Source organism: Sciurus vulgaris (genome assembly GCF_902686455.1).
Source record: "Sciurus vulgaris genome assembly, chromosome: 3".
NCBI lineage: Eukaryota > Metazoa > Chordata > Mammalia > Rodentia > Sciuridae > Sciurus > Sciurus vulgaris.
Genome location: NC_136463.1, coordinates 185203280 through 185226948, shown reverse-complemented (window position 1 = coordinate 185226948; position 23669 = coordinate 185203280). Strand labels below are relative to the sequence as shown.

The 23669-nt window shown below is 48.8% G+C and overlaps 1 protein-coding gene across 2 annotated transcripts in view; it reads left to right on the top strand.

The window, feature by feature from the left end:
• Positions 1-23669, top strand: part of ASB18 (ankyrin repeat and SOCS box containing 18) — a 65451-nt gene that overhangs the window by 26743 nt on the left and 15039 nt on the right. For both annotated transcript variants that reach the window (XM_079132288.1, XM_079132287.1), the window contains one exon: positions 17023-17527. In XM_079132288.1, the coding sequence (XP_078988414.1) occupies positions 17023-17527 (505 nt within the window). The remainder of the gene's footprint in view (positions 1-17022; positions 17528-23669) is intronic.

The following is a 23669-nucleotide window of genomic DNA, read 5'->3' as shown; positions in this document are numbered from 1 at the left end:
TTCTGATCTTGGCATCAGAGTACACTGGCCTCGGAAGTGTTCCCTCCAATTTTCTGGAAGACCTTAAGTTGTTCCTAAATGTTTTTAGTACAGTTCATCAGTGAAACCATCTGGGTAGGAATTTTCTTTGTGACAAGTTTCTAACCATAGATTCAACTTCTTTACTAGGTGGAGAGTTGCACAGGTTCTTCCTTTCTTTTTTAGAGAGCATTCAGTCAGACTCTTGTAAGAGATTTATCTTTCAACTAAGTTTTGAATCTATTGGCAGAGAGTTGACCCTTGCTGTTCTTTTAACAACTGGAGAATCTCCAGCAGTACCACCTCTCTAATTCATGATGCTGGAGTTTGACCTGCCCCAGTCCTGACTTTGGTTTCATTGATTTCCTGTTAGTCTTCCATGGTGTTTCACTGGTTTCCACTGCCTCCCTTTTATTTCCCTGACTTTTTTCACATCAACTTTCCTTTGTTCATCTTTTTTCTGATTTCTTAAGGATGATGCTAATGTCGTTGATTTGAGAATTTTCTTATTTTTAGATGTAGGCTTTTAGTAGCACATATGTCCCTTACATACTCTTTTCTGAAGCTCACACATTTTCATATGCTGTGCTTTTAGTTTCAGTTTAAAATACTTTCTAAATTTCCTTTTGATTTTTTAATTTGAATCCTGGATTAAAGTTTGCTTTTAGTTTACAAATATTTGGGAATTTTCCATATATCTTTCTGATATCTTTCCAGATATCTCTTCTTATTTCTAATTTAATCATTGTGTTCATAGTACATACTTTGTGTGACTGTACTCCTTATAAATTTACTGGGACTTATTTACATTCTAAAACATGTTGTATTGTGCTCAGTGTTCTGTGTACACTAGAAAGAATGTGTGTGCCTTCTGTAGCTGCTGGGTGAGCCGCTTCTGGCTGCCATGAAAGGTGTCTCTTCCCCCGGCCTCACCTTTCGCTGTGTGACTGTGCCTCACCTCAGTCCCAGAGCAAGAGAGTCAGCCACCTATGGACTGAGACCTCGGAAACCATAAGCCAAAATAAACTCTTCCTGCTCTGAGTTGTTCTTTTCGGGTATTTGGGTCACAGCAGTACAAAACCTGACTGAACATTTGCTGGCATTCTTCATATTTGTTTTACAAGTTATTAGAAAAAGGGTGTTAAATTCTCAGACTCTAATTGTTGATTGATCTCTTTTTCCTCGTCAATCAGTTTTTGCTTCAAGTATTTTGTATTTTGAACTTTTATTATTAGGTACATAAGTGTTTAGCATTGTTATGTCCTCTTGAAGATTGGACATCTTTTTTTTTTTTTTTTTTTTGGTACCAGGGATTGAACCCAGGGGTGCTTAAGCACTGAGACACATCCCCAGCCATTTTATGTTTTATTTTGAGACGTGGTCTTGCTAAGTTGCTTAGGACCTTGCCGAATTGCTGAGGCTGGCTTTGAACTTGTGATCCTCCTGCTTCAGCCTCCCAAGTGCTGGGATTACAGGCGTGCACCACTGTGCCTGGCAAGAACAAACATTTTTATCATTATGAAATGGTATTCTTAATCTCTAGTTTTATACTTCAGTCTAAAATCACTTTGATATTTAAAGAGATAGCCTGGTATTAATATAGCTTTCTTTAGATTATTGTTAGCATGGTATACCTTTTCCCCTCTACATCAGTAATCTATTGCTATGTCATAAATCAGCACTAATGTAAAGACTTAACACGCACTTACCACCTCACTGTTTCTATGGGTCAGGCATTTGGCCATGACTTAACTAGGTGTTCTGCTTCTGGGTCTCTCACAAGACTGCCTTCTTGGCGATAACAAGGCCTATAGTCTCATCTGAATGACAAACTGGGAAGAATTGCTACCAAACTCATATGGTTACTGGCAGAATTCATTTTCTTGAGGACTGTAGGACTGAAGGGCTCAGTTCCTGACTGACTATCAGTTGAAAACTGTCTTCAGTTCCTTTCTGTCTGTTTTCATCAGCTTTTTTTGATGCTGTGACCAAAAGACCTGACAAGAACAATTCTAGAGGAGGAAACGTTTATTTGGGGACTCACAGTTTCAGAATTCTCAGTCCATAAACAGCCAGCTCCTTGGCTGTGGACAGCAGGCAAGGCAGAGCATCATGGTAGAAGAGTGTGGTGGAGGAACGCAGCTCAGGACATGGCTTCAGAAGGCAGAGCGAGACAGGCTCTCACCACAGACGAAGTATACACACCAAAGGCATGCTTCCAACGACATGCCTCCTCCAGCCACACCCCCACTGCCTACAGCGACCACCACCCATTTAATCCGTTGACGTGCATTAGCACACTGACTTAATTGATTGGTTAAGGCTCTCAAAACCCTCTGATTTCACTTCTGACTCCTTTTGCATTGTCTCACACGTGAGTTTTTTTGGGGGGACACCTAGTATTGAAACCATAACATTGTCGTAGGCCATTCCTGCTGTTATAACAAAATACCTTAAGCTAAGTAATTTATAAATAATAGTAATTTATAGCTCACACTATCGGAGGCTGAAAAATCCAAAATTTTTCAAGGTGCCAGCAGATTCAGTATCTGAAGAAGGCTGCTCACTGCCTCTAAGATGGGGCCTTCTTGCTTTATCGTCACATGGCAGAAAGAGTTGAAGAGATGGGAGGGACGGACTTGCTCCCTCAAACCTTTTTATAAGGATGCTGATTCCATCTATGAGGACAGAACCCTCCTGGCCCAATCACTTCCTGGGACCCACGAGTATCAGCTGCCCATGTAAATTCGGAGGCATAAACCTGGAAACCATAGCGCTTGCCACGTGGCCCTCTGTGATATCGATGTGCTTCATCAAAGTGTGTGAGTGGCAGGATATAGATCAATAGTCATCACTCCAATGCATTTCTGCTCATAAGTGATGACTCCTCTGAAAGGGAAATCGGGAAAACTAACCCATTCACAATAGCCTAAAAAAAAAAAAAAAAAAAAAAAAAAAACCTTGAGAATCAATCTCACCAAAGAGGTGAAAGACCTCTACAGTAAAAACTACAGAACACTAAATAAAAGAAATTAAAGGAAACCTTAGAAGATGGAAAGATCTCCCATGTTCTTGAATAGGCAGAATTAATATTGTCAAAATGGCCATACTACCAAAAGTGCTATACAGATTCAATGCAATTCTAATTAAAATCCCAATGATGTTCCTCATAGAAATAGAGAAAGCAATCATGAAATTCATTTGGAAAAATAAGAGACCCAGAATAGTCAAAGCAATCCTTAGCAGGAAGAGTGAAGCAGGAAGCATCACACTACCAGACCTTAACTATACTATAGAGCAATAGTAACAAAAACAGCATGGTATTGGCACCAAAATAGGCAGACCAATGGTACAGAAGACGCAGAGACAAACCCACATAAATACAGTTACCTCATACTAGAAAAAGGAGCCAAAAACATACAATGCAGAAAAGATAGCCTCTTCAACAAATGGGTGCTGGGAAAACTAAAATCCATATACAGCAAAATGAAATTAAACCCCTATCTCTTACCATGCACAAAACTCAACTCGAAATGGATCAAGAACCTAGGAATTAGACCAGTTACCCTGCACCAAATAGAAGAAAAAGTAGGCCCAAATCTTCATCATGTAGGTTTAGGATCAGACTTCCTTAAGAAGACACCACAAGAAATCAAAGAAACAATTAATAAATGGGCTGGAGTCAAACTGAAAAGGTGTTTCTCAGCAAAGGATACAATCAATAATGTGAAAAGAGAGCCTACAGAGTGGGAGAAAATCTTTTCCACATGCACTTCAGATAGAGCACTAATCTCCAGAATTTGTAAAGAGCTCAAAGAACTTAACACCAAAAATACAAAGAACCCAATTAATAATGGGCCAAGGAATTGAGCAGATGCTTCACAGAAGAAGATATAAAATTGGTCAACAAGTATATGAAAAAATGTTCAACATCTCTAGTAATTAGAGAAATGCAAATCAAACCTACTCTAAGATTTCATCTCGCTCCAATTACAATGGCAATTATCAAGAATACAAGTAACAATAATATTGGCGAGGATGTGGAGGAAAGGTACACTCATGCATTGCTGGTGGGATTGCAAATTGGTGCAACCACTTTGGAAAGCAGTATGGAGAGTCCTTAGAAAACTTGGAATGGAACCACCATTTGACCCAGCTATCCTACTCCTTGGCCTATACCCAAAGGAGTTATAATCAGCATACTACAGTCACACAGCCACATCAATGTTTATAGCAGCTCAATTCACAATAGCTAAATTGTGGAACCAACCTAGATGCCCTTCAATAGATGAATGGATAAAGAAACTGTGGTATATATATGCAGTGGAATATTACTCAGCCTTAAAGAATAAAATTATGGCATACAGGTAAATGGATGGAGTTGGAGAATATCATGCTAAGTAAGATAAGCCAATCCTAGAAAACCAAAGGCCAAATGTTTTTTCTGATAAGTGGATACTGATACATAATGGTGGGGGGGGGGGGGGAAAGGAAAAATGGAGGAACTTTGGATTGTGTAGAGGGAAATGAGGGGAGGGGAGGGGGCAGAGGGTGGGGAAGAGGATGGAATGAGACAAACATCATTACCCTATATACATGGATTGCACAAATGGTGTGACTGTACATCATGTACAACCAGAGAAATGAAAGGTTGTACTCCATTTGTATACAATGAATCAAAATGTATTCTGCTGTCATATATAACTAATTAGAACAATTAATTTGAAAGTGTGAGCTGAGAAGACAAGAGAGAGATTTCACTAGCAAGGTGGGAGTTATATCTTCTGTAATCTACTCACAGAATGAACCCCTATCTCTTTTGCTGTTTTCTGTTAGTTAGAAGCAAGTCAAAGGTCCCACTCACATTCACAGAGAGAGAATAGAGACATGAACACTAGAAGGTCTTTGTGGCATAATCCCTGGGAGACCACGCCAGAACCTGCCAACCACACCAGCCTTTCACTTCAAACCGATGCGTGTCTTTATTTTTGAAGTCAGTTTCTTGTGGGCAGATCATCATTGGATCTTGCCTTTTTATGTATCATCTGACGGTCTTTGCCTTTTAATTTCATGTTTATATCATTTATATTTAATGTGATTTTGATTTGTTAGGTTCAAAGTGAACCTCCTGCCCCTTGTTTTTCTATTTGTCTCATCTATTCTTTGTTCTCATCTTCTTTTTCTGCTTTCTAAACTTAGAACTATTTTTTATGATTCCATTTTATCTTCTTTTTGCTTATTAAATATGACTTTTTGTTGTGTTGTTGTAGTGATTTCTTTAGGGTTTACAATACATGCCTTTCCCTATCACGACCCACCCTCAGGTGATATTCATGTATAGTGTAAAAAGTCATATGACAGTGCACGTCCACATCTCTCCTCCTGACCTTTGTGCTATTGGTATTATACATTTCACTTCCACATTTAAGTCCACAACGTGTTGTTATTATTTTGTTTAAAATATATATCCTTGAAATATATTGAAATAATAATAAAAAGGTTTTTATATCTTGCCATGTAGTTAGCATTTCAGCTCCTTCATTGCTTTGGGTGGATCCAGCGTCTCACCTGGAGTAGTTGTCCTTCTGCTTGAAGGACTTTCTTTAAAGTTTCTTGCACTGAAATTCTGCTGGTGGCAATGCTTTCAGATCTGCATATTTGAAAAAGACTGTTTCACCTGAATGTTTGAAAGGTGTTTTGCTAGCTAGAGAATTCTGGAATGACGGTTTGTGTTTTCTTCTCTTCCCCCTCCCTCTCCCTCTCCCTCTACCCCCTCTTCTCCTTCTTCTTTCTGTGCTGTAGAAGAACAGACTCCACTGTCTTCTAACTTGCTTTTTTTTTTTTCAATGAAAAATCTGCTGTCCTCCTTATCTGTGTCCTTTGTACCTAATGTATCCTTTTCCTGGCTTTAAGATTTTCTACCTTTCAGTGATTTTAAGCATTTGATAAGGATGTGCCTTGATGTGGTTTTCTTTCATCTGTAGATTTATACTTTTCATCAAACTTAGAAAACTGTTGGCAATTATTTCTTCCCATTTTTGGACCCCCTCCTTCTCTCCCCCAGGGACTTTGGTGCATTAACCATGGTGTGCACACCGTGCCTCTTGAAGCTGTTCCACAGTTTATGGATGCTATGTTCATCTTATTCAGTCTTTTCATCCCTCTGTGGTTGATTTATCTTTCTTTCTAAAACACCTAATGTACCAGTAACCCTGTCCAATGTACTTTTCATCTTAGACACTGTAGCTTCGATTTTAGAAGTCCAGTCTTAGTCTTCTATCCCTCCTGTGTGCTTCAGCCTTTCCTCTACCTCCCACACACACGAATGCGGTGGTAGCAATGCTTCAGTGTCCCTGTCCACTAATGCTATCACATGGGCCACTTCAGGGTCACTTTGGTTGATTTTCTCTCTGTTTCACTGGGTACTGGATATTTTTGTATTTCTATCAATACTCCCAATACAGCTTGGGATGTAAAGTTTCTTGGAAATAATTTGATCCTTTAGGATCTTGCTTTAATCTTCGTTAGGCAGGATGAGAGCATTATTTGACACAGGTGGATCGTTTCTTCCACTCCTGGAGAGCACTTTTCTTCATGCTCCAATGCGTGCTTCATTAATTTATTAGGTTTTATGCTCTGGTTGTGGAAACAGGCAGTATCCTGGGCCTGTGCACCTTACAGGCACTCTTCCCACCACCCTTTCTGGTGGGTCCTTATACACACACAGTAATCGGTACTCAAGGGGACCCTCTGCAAGCTCTTTCTCTCTGCACTCTCTCTCCTCCAGTACTCTGCCCTACACATTCCAGCTACCTCTGCTCCTTAGGAGTGCAGCTCCATCGCCTCAACTCAGAGAGCTCTCCAGCTTCTGCCTGGGGCCCTATCACACGGCCCAGCCTGGGAGCCCAGGGCCCCTGGGGTCTGTTCAGTTCACTATACCATACCAGCGCCAACTTCTTAATTTTGACAAATTAAATGTGCCATATAATATAACAAGTTAACTTGAGAGGAAGCTGGGTGAAGGACACTCAGGAACTCTGTTCTATCTTCACAATTCTTCTGGAAATCTGGAACAATTTTTAAATAAGAAGGAGTTTTATTTTATCTTTATTAGAAAAATAATCACTTTTTGCTAAGAAATGATAATGCAGTACCTCCATAGAGCACAAAACACTGTGAATCCTGACAGCAGCCCTCAGGATAAACCAAGAGTCGTACACTTGGATGTCATGAGGAGCTGCGACCAAGTTCAGATCTTTAGAGCTACTCATCCGATAACCGTGCAATGAAAACTAATTTTCTGGCTTCAGTTGGCTTTTCAAAAAATCATACAGGTCTGGGACATTGTTTAATAAGCCCTTTGAAATGTCTTTGTATTAAGGTGGGTTTTTTAAATCTCCTTCTTTCTTCCTCTTGTTCCTCCTCTTCTTTTCTGTCCCATTTTCTCATCTATGCTTATCTCTGTAAATCCTTCCCTTTGACAGTTTAATTTGGGAGTCTTGACTCATTTAAATCTTGGCTATTGGGGAAAAGTTAAGTGACAGAGAAGCCAGAAGTTCACCAGCGCTGTGAAGCAGCTGACTTAGAACCCTCCACACCGATGATCACAACGGAAAATGCTGGCAGGTTCCATTGAACACCTCTACAATAACGTAGCCAACTACCTTGAAGGATGAAAAGTTAATAGATGTCAGAAAGGACTTGAGGGTCCGACCAGGCTTTTCAGCTTTAAAGAGTCCCCCTAAAGTAAGACTCCGAGGAGGTCTGGCTTTGGGGAGTATAAACATTATCACTTTGACAAGAAAGAGCTACTTTCTCGGGAATCTTTTTATACATAGTAGATTTTAGGTCATCCTTAATTTTTTTTACCTCCCAGTAGAGAGGGGGTCGTTGACCTACATACAGAGCTATTTCATTTTCTTACTCTTATGACAATGGTCTCCACACCTAGGGACCCAGCTCTGCTCTGCCCCTTTTAGTTGGCAATTCTCCATGGGCACAGGACTTTAAAACCTTTGAGTCTCTGAGTTCCTGAGATTTAAAAAAAAAAAAAAAAAAAAAAAAAAAAAAAAAATATGTGTGCTTCCTTCCAACCAGCAAGCTTCAGAATTCAGAATCCAACACACAGAAAGGGATATCAGCCCTTTCATCTGGAAGCTTTTGAAGAGGTTTTCCCAAAAAGAAAAGTTCCAGTAAAGTTACCTGTGCACACTGGCAGCCGGCACGCCAGCCTCGCCCTATTTATTACCAGATTCCTCCCCTCGACCCTTCCTTTCTTACTCTGAGATAATTAAAATGGGAAAAGAATTTGTTGAGCCCAGATCCTTTTTCTTGTCTCTGGCTGTCTAGATCTAAATGAAAGCTAGGACGACTTGCTTCCTCGTGGAACTTATTAATGAAAAGCACACGGCTTTGCTTTTTTGTGCCAATTTGTGTCAGTTAAACGAAATGAAAAATAATTCATAAACCAGAGTCAGACAAGTGAAAGCAGCTAATAATCTTAAGGGGAAACAGACATCATCAAGGAAGACCATCATGTGCGTCTTCTCTAGTTCTGACCTAGCAGGTCGAAATCTGGGGAGACATGAACGGTACAGTTGTCCCTTGTGATCTGCAGAACCCTGGTTCCAGGAACCTGAGGACACCAAGACTCACAATGCCCAAGTCCATTCTATGAAGTGGCACAGGTTTCGCCTTTCAAGTCCATTGTCCCATGGACTTTAGATCACGTCTGGATGACCTAAAACACCTAACGCAATGTAAACAAAATGTATTGTGCGTTGTCGGGGGTAATGACGACCGTAAAAGTCTGCATGTGTTCAGACAGGGCAGATGCAATTGGTCGAAAAGCTTCAATCCCGGTTGGCTGACTGTGCAAATGCAGAGCCCATGGACATGGAGGGCAGACTTCATTCTCTGAGGCAAACACAGTCACTGTCTGGTCAGCATCTGAGCAGGGACTACTGCTCAGGCTCCTTCTCCAGCCCCAGCAGCCTCCCGCTGCTCACAAGGGTTTTATCTGCATGAGAAGCAAGGCTCACAGGTGCAGATACATCATCCAGAAAAAACCCACTCTTCCTGCAGCTCAGATGAGTGCTCAGTTCACTCTTCCAATAGGAAGAAAGAAGACGTGATCCTGTTCAACAGGAGTTTCAGTGCATTTGAGGAAGATTGAAGAAAGAGGTATCAGAGAGGGGTGACCCCGTGGGAGGATTTACTGTCTGTAGCTCAGCGCATTCCTGAGTGTTTGCAGGGCTCTTGTTTCCTATGATCCTCCCAGGTCTACAGGATTTGGTCATCCCCCATCCGCAGATAAGAAACTGAGGCTCAGAAAGGACCACTGCTTTGTCAGCGGGACTGCACACAGTGAACATTGGCAGGCCTGGGCCCAAAACCAAGCATTACGCAAACCATGTTGGAAGATCGCCTGACCCTTCTTGAGTGATGTTTTTTTCCAAACATCTGGAAGAAGCTCCACTCATCTGTAACCATTAACTTTCAAACATATTCTATTTCAAGCTTATGTACCTTCCCAGCCTTCCGGTGCCATTCTAGGCAGATTTCCTCAGCTTTTGCCTCCCTCTGGGCAAAAGCCTTGATCAAACACTGCATGAAAGATAGACAAATGCCAGTGAGCACATCAAAAGACACTCAGCGTCATCTGTCCTCAGAAGAATGTGAATTAAAACCACAAAGATATTCACCATGTCACACTCATGGCTCAAAACAATAGCTCAAAATAAATAAAAACCTGACGACACCAAACGTTGACCAGAGTGTGGAGCCACTAGAACTCTCACACGTCGTTGCTGGGTGTGTAAAATGGTAAGATCTCTTTGGAACACTGGCAGCTCAAAGTTAAATGCATAACTACCTGCAATTCCACTTGTAGGTATTTACCTAAGAAAAGTGAGAATATATGTCTACAGGAAGATGTATACAAAAATGTTCATAGCAGCTCCATTCATAGTAGTGACAAGTGGGAACATCTAAACATCTATCAATATCAATAGGAGAATGGATTAAAAATCATGGTATATCTATGCAATTGAAGGTGACCCAGCAATAAAGACAAGAATGACCCACTCTGTGCATGCAGCAATGAGGATGAACGGTTGCATGCAGAGCGCAGACACAAGACAAGTAGAAACTTCTAGAAAAAAAAAACAAAACTGCACTGTGGAGGGAGAAATTGCAACAGTGGCTGCCTCTGGGGATGAAAACAACTGGCGGTGAATGCAAGAGGCCTCCTTGTAAACGTGGAGCTATGCTCCATCTTGACGGGGTGTTGGTGGCGATGATCTATTCCTTTGGCAAATTCATTCAATCGTACTCTTAAGACCTATGCATCTCTGGGCATGTAGATTCTACTTAAAACATTCATGCGACTTTTCTCTCGTAAGTTCTAAGCCCCCCACTCCCACCCCTCCTTTTTCTCCTCCTCTCACTCTGATGCTTCTGGGTCTCCCTCTCCATCCAGTATATGGGACCGGGGCCGGAGAGAAAGGGGGAGAAGTGCGGTCTGTTCTCGGGTCAGGAAAGACACTGGGGAAGCTTCCAGAGAGTCGGAGGCTCCTTGATGGACAGGAGGAAAGACAGTGGAGCTGATTTCTGAATCTTGTTCACAAAATCGTGTCTCCATTCTCTAAGATGCAGGATTCCATTTGTGATCTGAGGACAATTTGCCCAAAATGTCACCTACTGCAGCCATCCCAGGCTTCAGAAAAAATGTAAACTAGCAGCCACCGCTCCAAGGGAAACCACTATGCTAGAAATGGTCAACTAGTTTCCTCCGAACCGCCCACCACCCTGAAGGACCTGTCCCTTCACATCAGCCATTTCCACTCTAGACGTTTATGCCTGATATTCTCATGGCTGAGCATCCCAGGAGAAAGTGAGCCGGAAGAAAACACAGAACAGAAACAGGGTGATGGCAGGTCCCCAGGGACAGCCTCAGCAGAAAGGCCAAGGAAATAAAGTGGAACCGCTCCTCCATCAAAGTCTCAGGGCTGTGGCTTCCCCGTGCTTCATGTAGAGCCAGCTGGGGAATCAATCCACCAGAGAGAACCTTCTTCCAATGGCTTCCTTAGAAAACAATACTGCACCTCCCGCAAGTCCCCTTCCCCAAGTCCTCTCCCCTCCATCCACAATCTCCTCTGCCCCCACCCTGGGACCCAGCCTGCGGCCTCAGGCACCCTTCCCCTGGGACGTGTCTGCAGCCCATCTGCTGCCATGTCAACTCCAAGGAGGAAAAGTAGCAGCAGCCGGATCCAAGGAGACTAGCTCCTGTGCCCATCACCCCCGCAGACACACTGCTTAGCACTGAGCCCTTCCGTCTGTCAGAAGGGATTCTGGAAGCAATCATGTGAAGTAAAGGGCACGCCAGGATTGTCCAAGGGCTCCAGGGAATTCGGCGAGAGAAACCGTTACCCAGGAGACAGCAGCTTCGCCTCCTTAATATTTCTAACAAGAGCTTATGAGCAACGTCTTTTGTCCCCTGCAAAAAAAGAAAAAAAATTAAGCGACGTGTTCGTCTTGAATGGGGCCTCACTTGTACGAGTTCTTGGTGGTGCTTCTTGCTTTGTTCCTTCGGCATCATCTTCCTGTGGGTGTGGAATCCCTCTCTCCCCGATGGGGCTGGAGTTCACATTGCAGGCACCAGGCGCTGTGAGACAACTGTGGTGCCCTGCTCTCCACCTTCCACCCTCTCAGGCCTCTGAAACTGAATCTGCACCCAGCACTAGGGAGGGCGAGGCCTTCCCTGCAGCGCTGCCAGGAGTTCTGGGTGGGAGGAGGTGCTGGTGCCCACCACCCAGCTGGAGGCCCACGGGGCAGGCTGCCTCCTGCCAAGAACCAACTGCAGGGGCTGCCAGTAGACCTGCCCAGGAACTCCCGCAGGGCGTTGAGGAAGAAACACTTCTCCCTGCCTTGAAAGGACATGGGGACACCCTCTTCTGTTGAATGGTGCACGAAGGAAGGAGGAGCCCAGTGGTAACAAGGGAGATGCGCAGTGTGGCTCCTGGCTCCTGGAAGGTGCTAGACCATTAGCACAGGCACACTTTGCTCACTGGCCCCATCATCCTGACAAACTCGTTGTTAGACCGCTCTGTCCCTAGGCAGCTTCACCACTGCGTAACGTCACAGTCCCACACACCTAGACAGCATGGCCTCTGCACACCTGGGCTGGGCGGGGCGCCCGTGCTCCCAGGCTGCAGCCCGGGAGAGCGTGTCAAGGTACTGAGCACTGAGTGTGTAAACACGTCTAAACCTAGAACGGGCACCGTAAGGGGCGGGGTTGTGGCTCAGTGGTGGAGCGCTTGCCTAGCATGTGTGAGGCACTGGGTTCGATTCCCAGCACCACATATAAGTAAATGAAGAAAATAAAGTTCTATCAACATCTAAAAAAAGAGAAAAAGGTACAGCAAAAATTCTAGGGGTGAGGAATTTTCCAGTTCCATTACAGTCCTATGGGGCCACCATCATTTATGCCAATGGAAACTGACGGAACAGAGCTAGCTGGTACCCGACTGTCCCAGGTGCCAGCAACCAGCTGGATGGTGTAACTGAGAACCTGGGAGCCAGACCGGCCGATCAGGCCACCTGTGCTGTGTCCTGGCTGCATAGCCTCATGCAAGCCACCGGTCTTCTTTCAAGCCTTGATTTCCCTATCTGAAAATTCTACCTGCAATCCTGAATAGTCGCAGAACTAAAGGTTACATTTGTTTAAAAAAAAAAAAAAAAAAAAAAAAAGACAAGTATTGGGGAACCCAAAGCCCTTCCAGCTCATAACCAGGAGGCGGGGAGTACCACTGAGGCTCTGTGTGAAGAGATTGCGAGGCAGAGAAGGTGGGACCGAGAAAAGGCGGAAAAGAGAAGCCTAAGGCAGACCGGGTGGAGGCCCAGCGGGCAGGAGCAGGTGGCAGAGGAAGAGGCGAGCAACGGAAAAACCCAGGCTGAAGCAGGACCCTCCGCCAGAGGAGGTGACCAGGAGAGCTGCGGCTTGGCAGATGCTGCCTGGTGGACAGTGTGTGGGGCGGGGAGAGTGGACTCCAAGCTCACTTCCTCCTTCGCAGGAATTAAAGTGACATTGGCTCAACAGCCCTCAGCGGCCCTGTCTCCATGCACTCCTGCCTTTGGGTCAAGCTACTTTTTCTTTGTACTGTCAACCTTGGGCCCTGTGACAGCTGCCAGCACAGTCATTACCCATGACAAGGATGAGGAATGGAGGGGGGAGCGTGTCTGTCCAAGCTGCTTCCTTCAACAGGCTGTGGAGACAACAGTGTCTCCTCCATCCCTGTGAGAAAGAGAAAAGGAATCCTGAGCGCCAGCGGAACTGTGCCCCTTGCCTCCCACCCACTGCTCCGCACTAACCCTGGGCCCTTCCTGGCTCTGCCTGTCCATCAGGAGATCAGGAAACCTGTCACAGTCCCAGCTCCGAGGAAAAGCCCCAGCCCACTGGGCTCCCCACACAAGTCCCCTGACTAGCCCACTCCTCTTCCACCAGGGACACCTACACAGCCCTGAAATGGGAACAGTGTTTGAGGAAGGGGCTGAGTCCCAGGGTCAGGTCCGAGAGGTCCCAGAGACTGCTGCCACTTCTCTACTATCATGGAGTGCCACAGCCGCCCAGCCCTCTCCACCCACCTTCCCGAGGCATGGCCATACTAACCCCGTTCCCAGGCCGAGGCTTATGCCTGAGCAGATCAATGCAGAAGTTGAGAGTATTTGGGAACCTGGGAAGCCAAGCTGGCATTCTCAGAATGGTGCAGGGGCTGCTGGGGTGGTCTGTGATTAATAATGCCAGCTGTGGTTCTATCAGACCGTTACTCTGCCTTATTGTGGAAAATATGAAAATGCAGGCAGACAAAAAGGAAATCAAAGCCCGCATCCCTTGGTCGTCCAGAGACACAGGCATGATGCCCTCCTTGTCTGGGCTTTCCTTCCGAGCACACACACGTGGGTGGCCAGTGCTGCTGGGCATGGACGTCCACATGTCCAGGCACAGTTCCCTCAGTGCTATCCTTGGGATCTCGAGACTGCCCAGAGTGCGTCCACAGAGGCGTGCCCCTGCCCACTGTCCTGTTGCTCTTGCTTCTTGCTGTGATTCTACAATGCCAGCCACTGCCCACTGTCAGAAAGGCCAAGGTCGAGCCCCTAGAAGCTCTTCATTCAAACAGAAAAGAGCATCTGCAGCCCTCTGAAGGACAGGCCAGTGTCCCTGTCCTTCTGCTAGGTGTCTAGGTTGCAGGCGGCAGCCTGGCCATCAACCAGTTAGCTGAAGACCTGTAAAGAGGACTGGCTCTATTTCCTGATGAACATTTTCAGAGGCTGAGCTGCTTTAGAAAAAATGTAGAAGAAAATGGTTTGTAATTGTTTGTTTGCTAGTCTCAGTGGCAAAATAACACAGAACCCTTGATTTCTAACCTCCTGCGGCACGACTCAGGATTCCTCCCAGAGGCGAGCAGGAAGATACTGGAGCACTCTGTAAAATCTGCATCCTCTCCTAGTGGTTACTGTCCCAAGGGACGTTTCACATCACACTGTACTGTTTGTAAAAATCTTTTGCCCAAACAGACCACAACTTAAGATACTGCTGATGTTGAGGCTAAAGAAACACAAAGGGAGAATTTAAAATACTGAGGGTTCCTAAGAGGAAATATAAAGAAACTGAAGGGCAGCCACTGTCAGCCTTGAACCTGCACCGGGTGCTCTGGTTCTGAGCCCAGGTAGATAAATGACAGGAGAACTGCAGAAACAAGGGAAAAGTCTGAGAGATGTTTATTCATGAAAAGCACTTGTTCAACATGCTTTCAGGGAATACCAGTACTTTTAAGCTAGCCACCACAGGGACACTGAGACAGGAAAGGGACCCCTGTCCAGATTCAAGGAGCCAACAGTCTAAGAGAGGAGACAAAGGTGCCAGCAAACGTTGGAGACAAGGTATGACAAGTGTCCTGCCTCGGCACCTACAGGCAAGGTGCAGGCCAGCAGAGATATGGCCCTCTGCCTGGTGGCTGGGAAGGCTTTGGAGAGGAAGGAAGGACAGGACGTGGGGGCCATCATGGTGCCAGGGTCCCAGGCGTACACGCGAAGGAAGCACAAGATGGCCTGGGGTTCTCGGAACCACACCTGATGAGGTAGGACTGAAGTCCAGCTGGGGAGCCTCAGAGGGTGAAGCTGGTGAGGCCACTGGTGTCCTGAGAAAGGAGCAGGGGCCTTACCACCCACCGCAGGAGCAGCCACCGAGTTTTAAGCAGGTGCAGCTCTTCTGGTTGACACTGGCAAGCCTTTCTGGATGGCACGGAGCTTCCCAGATTGGAGCAAAGGACAAAGTAGGAGACTTGTGAACCTTCCAGCAAGAAGAGGTTTGGCCTCTCAAAGGACAGTGACAGTGAATGGAGGGAGGAAGCCATTCAAGTGATTAAAGAGATGGCACCAACTGGCTGAGCTACCAGTGCAGTGGGCAGTGAGGGAGGGACAGGGCAGAGGAGAGACACAGGGCAAGTAACTTGCAAAGTAAGACCCCAGGGTGCTGAGGAGGACTCCGTGGAGGCAGGAGCAGGAGGGCGTCCCTCCTTACACCAGGGAAGAGAGAAGAGCAGTTGTAGAAACAGCTTGCCATCGCTGCTGGGACAGACTCCCGGGAGGAGACAGCAGGTGAGGGGGTTCTTGGGGAGCACTCTGAATGGAGCGTGTACACTGCTGAGGAGTGGGATGGGGCACGGTGAGGGCGCTCAGCACTCGAGAAAGCGAGGAAGAGGATTCGGCCTCAGCACCAAAAAGCAGTAACCCACTGGAGGCCCGAGGCTGGCTGAGACCATGGCCAGTCCCCTGGAGCAAGTGCTTTCCCCAGCAGAGCTCACTAGCCAGTGGAGAAGGAGAAATGGACTCCAGGTTGAAGGTGTGGCCTCCAATGCAGGGCACGGAGGCCTCCTCTCAATTCCAGGGAAAGGTCAACAGTGACCCCTGTTACTTACCCCAGGGAAGTAAGGGAAGCCAGGAAGGGCTGAGAGACAGGGTTCAAGGACTCAAGGCTCATTGGAGCAAAGATGCCCACTCTTGGCCTGGACGGACTGAGTTTCCCAGCAGGTACTAGGTCATGGGGTCCGGCCCGGGCTTGCCTGGAAATGGCCACCATTCGAGTGGTGGGCCAGGTGTCAGGAGTCCTTCTGGGGTCAGGAAAGGGGCTCAGGAAGTTATTCTCCTGGGAGAGGCCTTGGCACCTCTGCTTAGGGACAGTCTGGGATCCAGTAGGTGAACCAGCAGAAGACACCCACCTCTGGGAGAGACACCAGCCTCGTATGGGGACCCACAGACCTCCAAGAACTGTTGGGGAACTTGGGTACAGCCAAAATGCACCGTCCAGTCAGGAGAGGGTTTGGGACAAAGGCAGTCCCACAGCTGGACATGGTTTCCGTTCCACCTGAGCTTCCAGCACTGTGTGGACACACCGGGCGGCGCTGGGTCAATGCTCTGAGGGAGAGGTAACTGACCCCCTGGAACAGGTAGGGCTCATCTTGTTTCCAGGTCAGGCACAGGTCCTGGAAGAAGCCTGACCCTCTAAAGAACCCTCCCTAGAACTGAGACCATCAGACCCTGAATGTCCAGGCATGACAAGAACCCAGGCGACCCGCGTATGGGGAACAGTCATTTGGACCACATTATTTCCCCAAGTACCACCAAGTGGTTGCAGTTTGGTCCTAAGTGTTAACTGAGTTTTTATGAAAGGTCCCAAGCTATTCTGCCCTTGGTGCCCTGTGAGGCTTAGACTCCTGGTGTTTGCCAGAATCTCATTCTGTTGTGTTGTTGTGTTGTTGTTTCCAGCTCAGTTGGAACTCCTGTACCCTTTACAGACGCGAATTCACGCTTTTTCTCAGGGTCGCCCTTGATATCATGTGGGCTCACTCGCCCCGTGACTCCAGCCATTGGGTAGTAGGCTGAGGGCGGCGGCGCGTGTGTTGCGCCCCCGCCCTTGCCCTGGTGACGGCCTTGGCCTCCCCGCAGGTGCGCGCAGGCGCTGCTGGAGCACGGGGCCTCGGTGCAGCTCGCCGGCGGCGCGGGCCGGGACACGCCGCTGCACGTGGCAGCACAGCACGGCCTGGACGAGCACGCGCACCTCTATCTAGGCCGCGGGGCGCTGGTGGACGCGAGGAACCGCCGCGGCGAGACGGCCCTGAGCTTGGCCTGCGGAGCGGCGCGGAAGCCCGACGAGCTCGCGCGCTGCCTGCGCCTGTGCGCGCTGCTACTGCGGCGCGGCGCGGCGGCGGACGCGCGCGACGAGGACGAGCGCAGCCCGCTGCACAAGGCCTGCGGCCACGCGCGCCACAGCCTGGCGTGCCTCCTGCTGCGGCACGGCGCCGACGCGGGCGCGCTGGACTACGGCGGGGCCTCGCCGCTGGCCCGCGTGCTGCAGGCGGCCCCCTGCGCGCCCCAGGCCGCGCCGCAGCTCACGGTGCAGGCGCTGCTCAACCACGGCTCCCCCACGGTGTGGCCCGACGCCTTTCCCAAGGTAAGCAGGGCTGGCATGCGCCACCGGTGGCCGAAGAGCATCCCCTGGGAGCTTCGCCACGCGCAGAGGCTGGACGTGGGAACTGGCTTGCATGCAGCGCTTTCAAACCTTCCTGGGCCCAGGCACCCCGGGCAGATGCTGGGATGGGAGGCTCGGAGTTTCTGACAAGTTCCCAAGTGAGGCCGAGGCTGCTGGTCTTAGGACCCCACTTTTTGAGAAGCAAAGGCCTAGAAACTTGCTAGTGGCCAGAGAATTAAGAGGCTGGGCTGTCAGTAGCACACCGGAACGTACCCTTTCAAAATAGTCACGTGGGGACTTCTGGTGTTTATTTCAATGACGTCATCACGACTCTATGTTGGCAGTTCATCTTTTGGTGTTATTTTCAGAAGGATGAGAAACAGCCTCTGGTTGCATCTGGAGTTTGATCTTAAATGAAATTACTCAGCCTCATCATCCACCTTATTAATGATAGGACTTCACACCACGGCAAATTGCTCTCCTTTAGTCCTCGACGCACTGGTGTGAAATTTCCCAGGCGGACGATGTTTTCCATCTACCTGAGTTTCCATCCATGACGTGCCTTGACCTGGCTCGTAGCTGTGTTGAGACATCAACTCCATTTCCCTGGCTCTTGCCCTTGTAAACTTGATTCCGACCAGCTTATCGTTATTTCCACCTTTCAGATCTACCCTGAAATATTAATGATGAAGAACAAAGATTTCTCATCAGAGAAAATACCTAAAAGGCAGGGAATGTTTCCAAAAGAAAAGTTCCCAAAATAATGGTTGGGGTAGGAGAGTGTCCTTCCCAAAGACTTCATTGAAGGAAATCACTCCATTGAATGTAAAATTTTTGCGCATATAACTTAAAAATTAGTCTCATCACCCAAAAGAGAGTCATAAGCAAATGACAGATTTTGGTCTGGCAAGTTTTTAACAGATATCAGAAAGGCTGTTATCCAAAAGAACAGCATCTGAAATAGTGATTCACACATTTCTCTCACGTGCTAAATCTGCATTTCAGCTGCATTCCGGGTAGTGAGTATGTCTACAAAGGAAAGGTAAAAGTGGGAAATCCACTGAGACAGCTCCCCATTTCTTTATGTGACCAACATCATGGCCCTTTTCTGTCATTGTCTCCCCATGGTGTTCCTCCAAAGCACTGATGTCAACATGGCAGCCTCGTAAAGCCAGGGGATGCTGGCATGCTTGTATTCTGATACCCTTTGTGCCCCTAGTTCAGCTCTGAACCTTTCCCATTACTAGCAGGCTTTGTCATGGAAGCAAAATGCATGGCTGCCCTGCCAGTCACACTGTTTCTGCATTAAACCGTGATGTGCACATCAACACTCCTTGTATGGCACTGTGCAGAGAATGAAAAGAGAAACTTCACATGCTGGGCCTCAAGTGGAAACACATGGAGCCATTTTTAAAAGAAAAAATACGGAGTCAATATGTCTTTGCCCACATTCTCAAGTTTTGAGGGCTGACCCATGGCCATCACCCCTGGAGACAGGACCTCTAGCGCCTGAACTCTGCCTCCAAACTTCAGGAAGTACCCTACCTTGACCTAGAAATGAAGGAAAAAGCCCCTGTGGCCCATCTTCAAGGCTCTATTCTGGGACCCCCAAAACTATGTCAGCCGCACATGAGTGGGATGTAGGCAGTGTGCTGCTAACCTCCACCCAGGCTGGGTTGAGTCTGGGTTTACCAAGCAGTGAGAGGCTCTTGGCCCCGGCCATAATGACTATCCAGTCAATTCCACACCAAAGTGGGAGAATTTGGACTTTTTCTTTTTTTTTTTGAGGACATCTTAATACCTTGAAGTTTCACCAGAAAGCACTGCCAGCATTGCTCAGCACGGCTGGACAATGCAGACTTTCCATCAGTGATGTTGAACTGGGGAATTGAGATGTTCCAGCGACTCTACCGGGTGCGAGTCTTTAATCTCCGGAAAATCCTCCCGCCTCCAGGGGGCGCCCCCACGCTTGGCCCGGAGCAGCCAGCAGATGGAGTGGCATTTACCACCCTGAGAATCCTCTAAGCAAAGGTGGAAGTGCCCAGTGACATTCTAGCCTTGCCCCTGGGCAACCAGACAAAATGCTGTGATTCAGAGGAGGCATCTTCCTCCTGCTGGGCTTCCCAAGAGTGTTCCCCTGGGGAAGGGGTCTAATCACTCGTGACATCAAAGGGACAGGCCGGATAGGGCTCAGCAGCCTCACCTAGCACCCGAAAACACAGGCCACAAAGATGCTCGGCAGGCCAGACTCAGCCGCCAGGAGTGTCACAGAGCATGCTGCTCGTGGGCAGCAGCCGTACTTTAAATAGATGTAAAGAGACACCCATGGAGCTGAGAATTACAAAAGATTTCACAGCGAGCTTGTGACATAAATCACCGTTCCCCCTCACCCAGACAGAGGCTCCTCCTCAGAGGTAGGCGGACACAGCACCCACCCAAGCCTCACCCAGTGCTCTGCTGAGAACCAAAGGGCGTCGGGGCCTCGGGAGCCTGCCTGTTGACCACGCCAGGCCTCTCTGCCCCTCTGACCTGCAGTTCACACCAGAGCAGACACGCAGGCCCACAGCAGGCACAGGTGGCCGGCTGCAGCCCAGTGTGAATTCTGGAAGGTGTCAGGACAGGTTGGAGCCAGGCCTGGGAAACGCTGGCAGGAGGGCGGAGACAGACAGGCCTAATAGTGCTTGGCACCTGCCACAAGCCCACTGTGTGGCCCGATGCTTGATCTGGAATAAAGGACTTTGCTCAAGTTTCTCTCTCCGAACTGGAAGGTATGTTCAGAAGCTGGTAACGAAGCCCAGCTTCCCCTTCTCGGAGGAGGAGCTCCTCCCACCTCTTTGAAGAGCACGGATCTGGTTCAGTCTCAGAGGAGAATGTTGGAACCACAAAGAGTCTAGGGGGCGGCCCTTAAGTCCAGCCCCCTCCAAAACCGATAGGGCACCCCCATAGTCGCAGAGCTGAGGTGTGGAACACCAGGACCTACCAAGTCCTCCACCCCAAAGCGCTGCCCTCCCCGCCTCCTCCCTGCTTCTCACTTGGGAGCCACCTGGGATGGTGCTCGGATCAAGTGGCCAGCTTCATTAGCTCCCAGTATCACCCACCCACCTCCAAAAAACTTGTCATTTGCATTCAACTGGTGACCCAGCTTTCCAGCTCCTCCAGCTCTGACCCCTGTGTTGGGCTGCTTCCCAAAGGCATTTTGTAACCGGTGGAGCAGAGGTCAGCCCTAACCAGCCGAAATGCACCCGCAGGTGCTCATAAACAATTCCTACTCCGCCTGACCAGGAGTCAGGGAAAGGATTTCCCGGGGTCACGAGCAGGCTGCGAGGCACCCATCTTGTCTTCCGGGCCATCCTTTGCACATTCAGTTTATGCGTTCAGAAAACATTTCTTGGGAACTTCTGTGCTGGAATCACAGAGACCACACGTTTTCCCCACCCTGGTGGAGTTGCCTGTCTTATGAGGTGGACAGCCACACATGCCAATGTGAAATTGCTATGGTGACAGTTGCCACGAAGCCAAGAGCCACCTCACCTTGGGAGTGCAAATGGGAGCTGGCCTAGTGGAGGGATCAGAGGCTCCCCCAAGCACGTGTTGAGTACGCCCAGATCAGAGGCTGGAGACCTAGCTGTGTGAGGCCTGGGGGAAGGGACGTGTTCCAAGCGGAAGGAGCAGCACAGACCAAGAAGAACTAAGACCGGACAGCTGGGCAGAGGCCTTGTGTGGAGCCCGGGCCTCGGCCTTACCACTGTGAGAGTCTGCAGGAGTGCACACCTGTGATCCCAGCCACAAAAGAGGCTGAGGATTCAAGTTTGAAGCCAGCCTCAACAATCTAGCAGGACCTGCCTCAATATAAAAATAAAAAGGGCAGAGGACATAGCTCAGTGGTAAAGCACCCCTGGGTTCAATCCCAGTATCTAAACAGAAATCAAAAATTATGGGAGCCTATTCCATCATTTTAAGCAGAGCAAGTGCCATAATCAAATTCATGTTTTAAAATTATTTCTGTGCAGTATTGTAGAGAACATGCTGGAGGCAGAGGGAAAACCACTGGACATTGTGAAAATCCAGATGAGGGGTGCACTTGGCTTGAACAAGGGGGTTGGAGGTTGGTGCAGAGAATGACAGATTCTAGAAACATCTGGGAATCCCTGGACATTGACAATACCAAAATAAGGGCCTCAAGTGTTCATGTTTTCTTCTTGACCTGATTATAGAATCAGGTAAAGCAACTTCACCCACTTGCCCCAGTGTCAGAGGGTTTTAGGGGAGAAGGTGGGGTAGCAGTAGTCAAAACACAGGGCTCCATTTCCCTCTGCATGGCGGGCCTGCTCTGGCTCCGGGGAGGGGGATGAGCTGTCGCAGGGAGGAGCGCCTCTGTTTTCCTGCCCTGTTTTATTTCTCCATCTACATATAAAGCAATGTGCCTGTGTGATTTTTCCCCTTAATTTTCTTTCTGCCGCCTCATTAGCTGGAGAGGGTATGCGTGGACACTAATGACATCAGCGTGTCAGAGTAATGTGGCAGCCGCCTCTCCGCAGACAGCAAGGAGGCAGCCGAGATTTTTAAACTGTGTTGGCGTAAAAATAATGAAGGCAGCCAGCTGCCTGGCAAACAGAGGGGCACAAGCCGAGGGTCTGGGGAGGGCGGGGAGCCCCAGAGAGGTGGAACAGAAGAGAGACAGAAAATGAATTCCCAGAGACAGGCAATAAGACTTTGTCACAGTCTGTGACCCGGGGGCGGGGGAGGGGTGCTGCTGTGCCTCTAAGGGCAGGCAGCGCTTCCCAGGTGGGGGACATCCTGTTACATGCAGTGCCTAGGAGCCATTTAACACTGTGCAGAGAAGTGACAGGGCCAGTCGGGGGTCACTGGAGGGTCGAAGTTAGCAAGGGCTAAGGAAGCCCTTGGATTTGCTTAGAACGCCATCTCCATATGCCCGGGCCGCTCTGGGGGTGCCCAGTGTGAACCCTTCTTGGTGGCACCTTTTCCCCTGACAGAGGAGGGGGGTGACTGAAATCGGAGACCACCGAGCACAGGAGAGGCTGTTAGAGGCTCGTGCACACCGGAAACACGGACCGGGCCCTACCAGGCTCCCTCCGCAGCTGCCCTGCCGCCTCTCCGCTGCTGCTTGAGCCTGACTTGGTGACAGTAATAGATTAGGGGGGTGGGGTGGGAGGGAGAGGGCAGAGATGAAAATCCCCACAATGTCACATGATGAGCAGCTGGGAGAGAGCAGAGCTCCGTCTTCTCCGAAATATCTAAGACAGGCGAGCGGGAGGGAGCGAGAGGAGGGCGCCGGCACCAGCCAGGGCCTCCACCTTCCCAGGCGGCGCACGGCCGGCCCTCCGGCAGCGGGACCGCGGCTGCCCCGCGTGCGGATGACCTCCACATCTGTTTCTCACCTCGGTTGCGAAAGAATAAGGAGAAAGCTAATGAATCCGCGGAGGGGCCAAAGAAGAGAAAAGGGACAGATTCCAAAAACTAAGAGAAGTCCCTCCCTCTCACCGGGAGAAAATCTCAAATCGTGTGCCTCCTCCAGGGAGCACAAGAAGTGGCCGCTGTGGTCCAGAAGAGGCCAAGAGGAAGTCAGCAGAAGGGCCTGGAGAGGGGGTGGAGGCCATGAGGTGCCACCAGGAGCGCAGGGGCAGTCGACGATTAGATCACACGACGGGAGTACCAGGCAGAGCTGGTTCATTTAGAAAACCAAATCGGTGACGTGACGGGTGCTGGCCGGGACGCAGGGCTGGCCTGCAGGCAGGTCACAGAGGCCCCTATGGCCTGGCTCCTGGAGGGCTCAGCCGGGGCAGATGGGTGGAGAGAAAAGAAGCCCCGCCTCTCCTCCTTCCTCCACCTTATGCAGCCCCCAGTAGCTCCTGCATCTCTTCCAAGCCCCAGCACCCGCTGGGCAGTTCTGCCTCCATGGCCCAGCCCCTGACTCCACTGGTCCCAGCCTGTCCCCGGACTTTAATAACATCATGGCACCCCACTGTCCATAGCACTAAGGGCCACAACCACTGCTGTCTGGCTGATCCCTGGGCTGGCTCACCTCCCCAGGGTGACTTCGCAGCAGCTCAGGTCCTGTGTGATCAATTCCACACGTTCAGTTCTTTCTGGTTGAAATACCTAG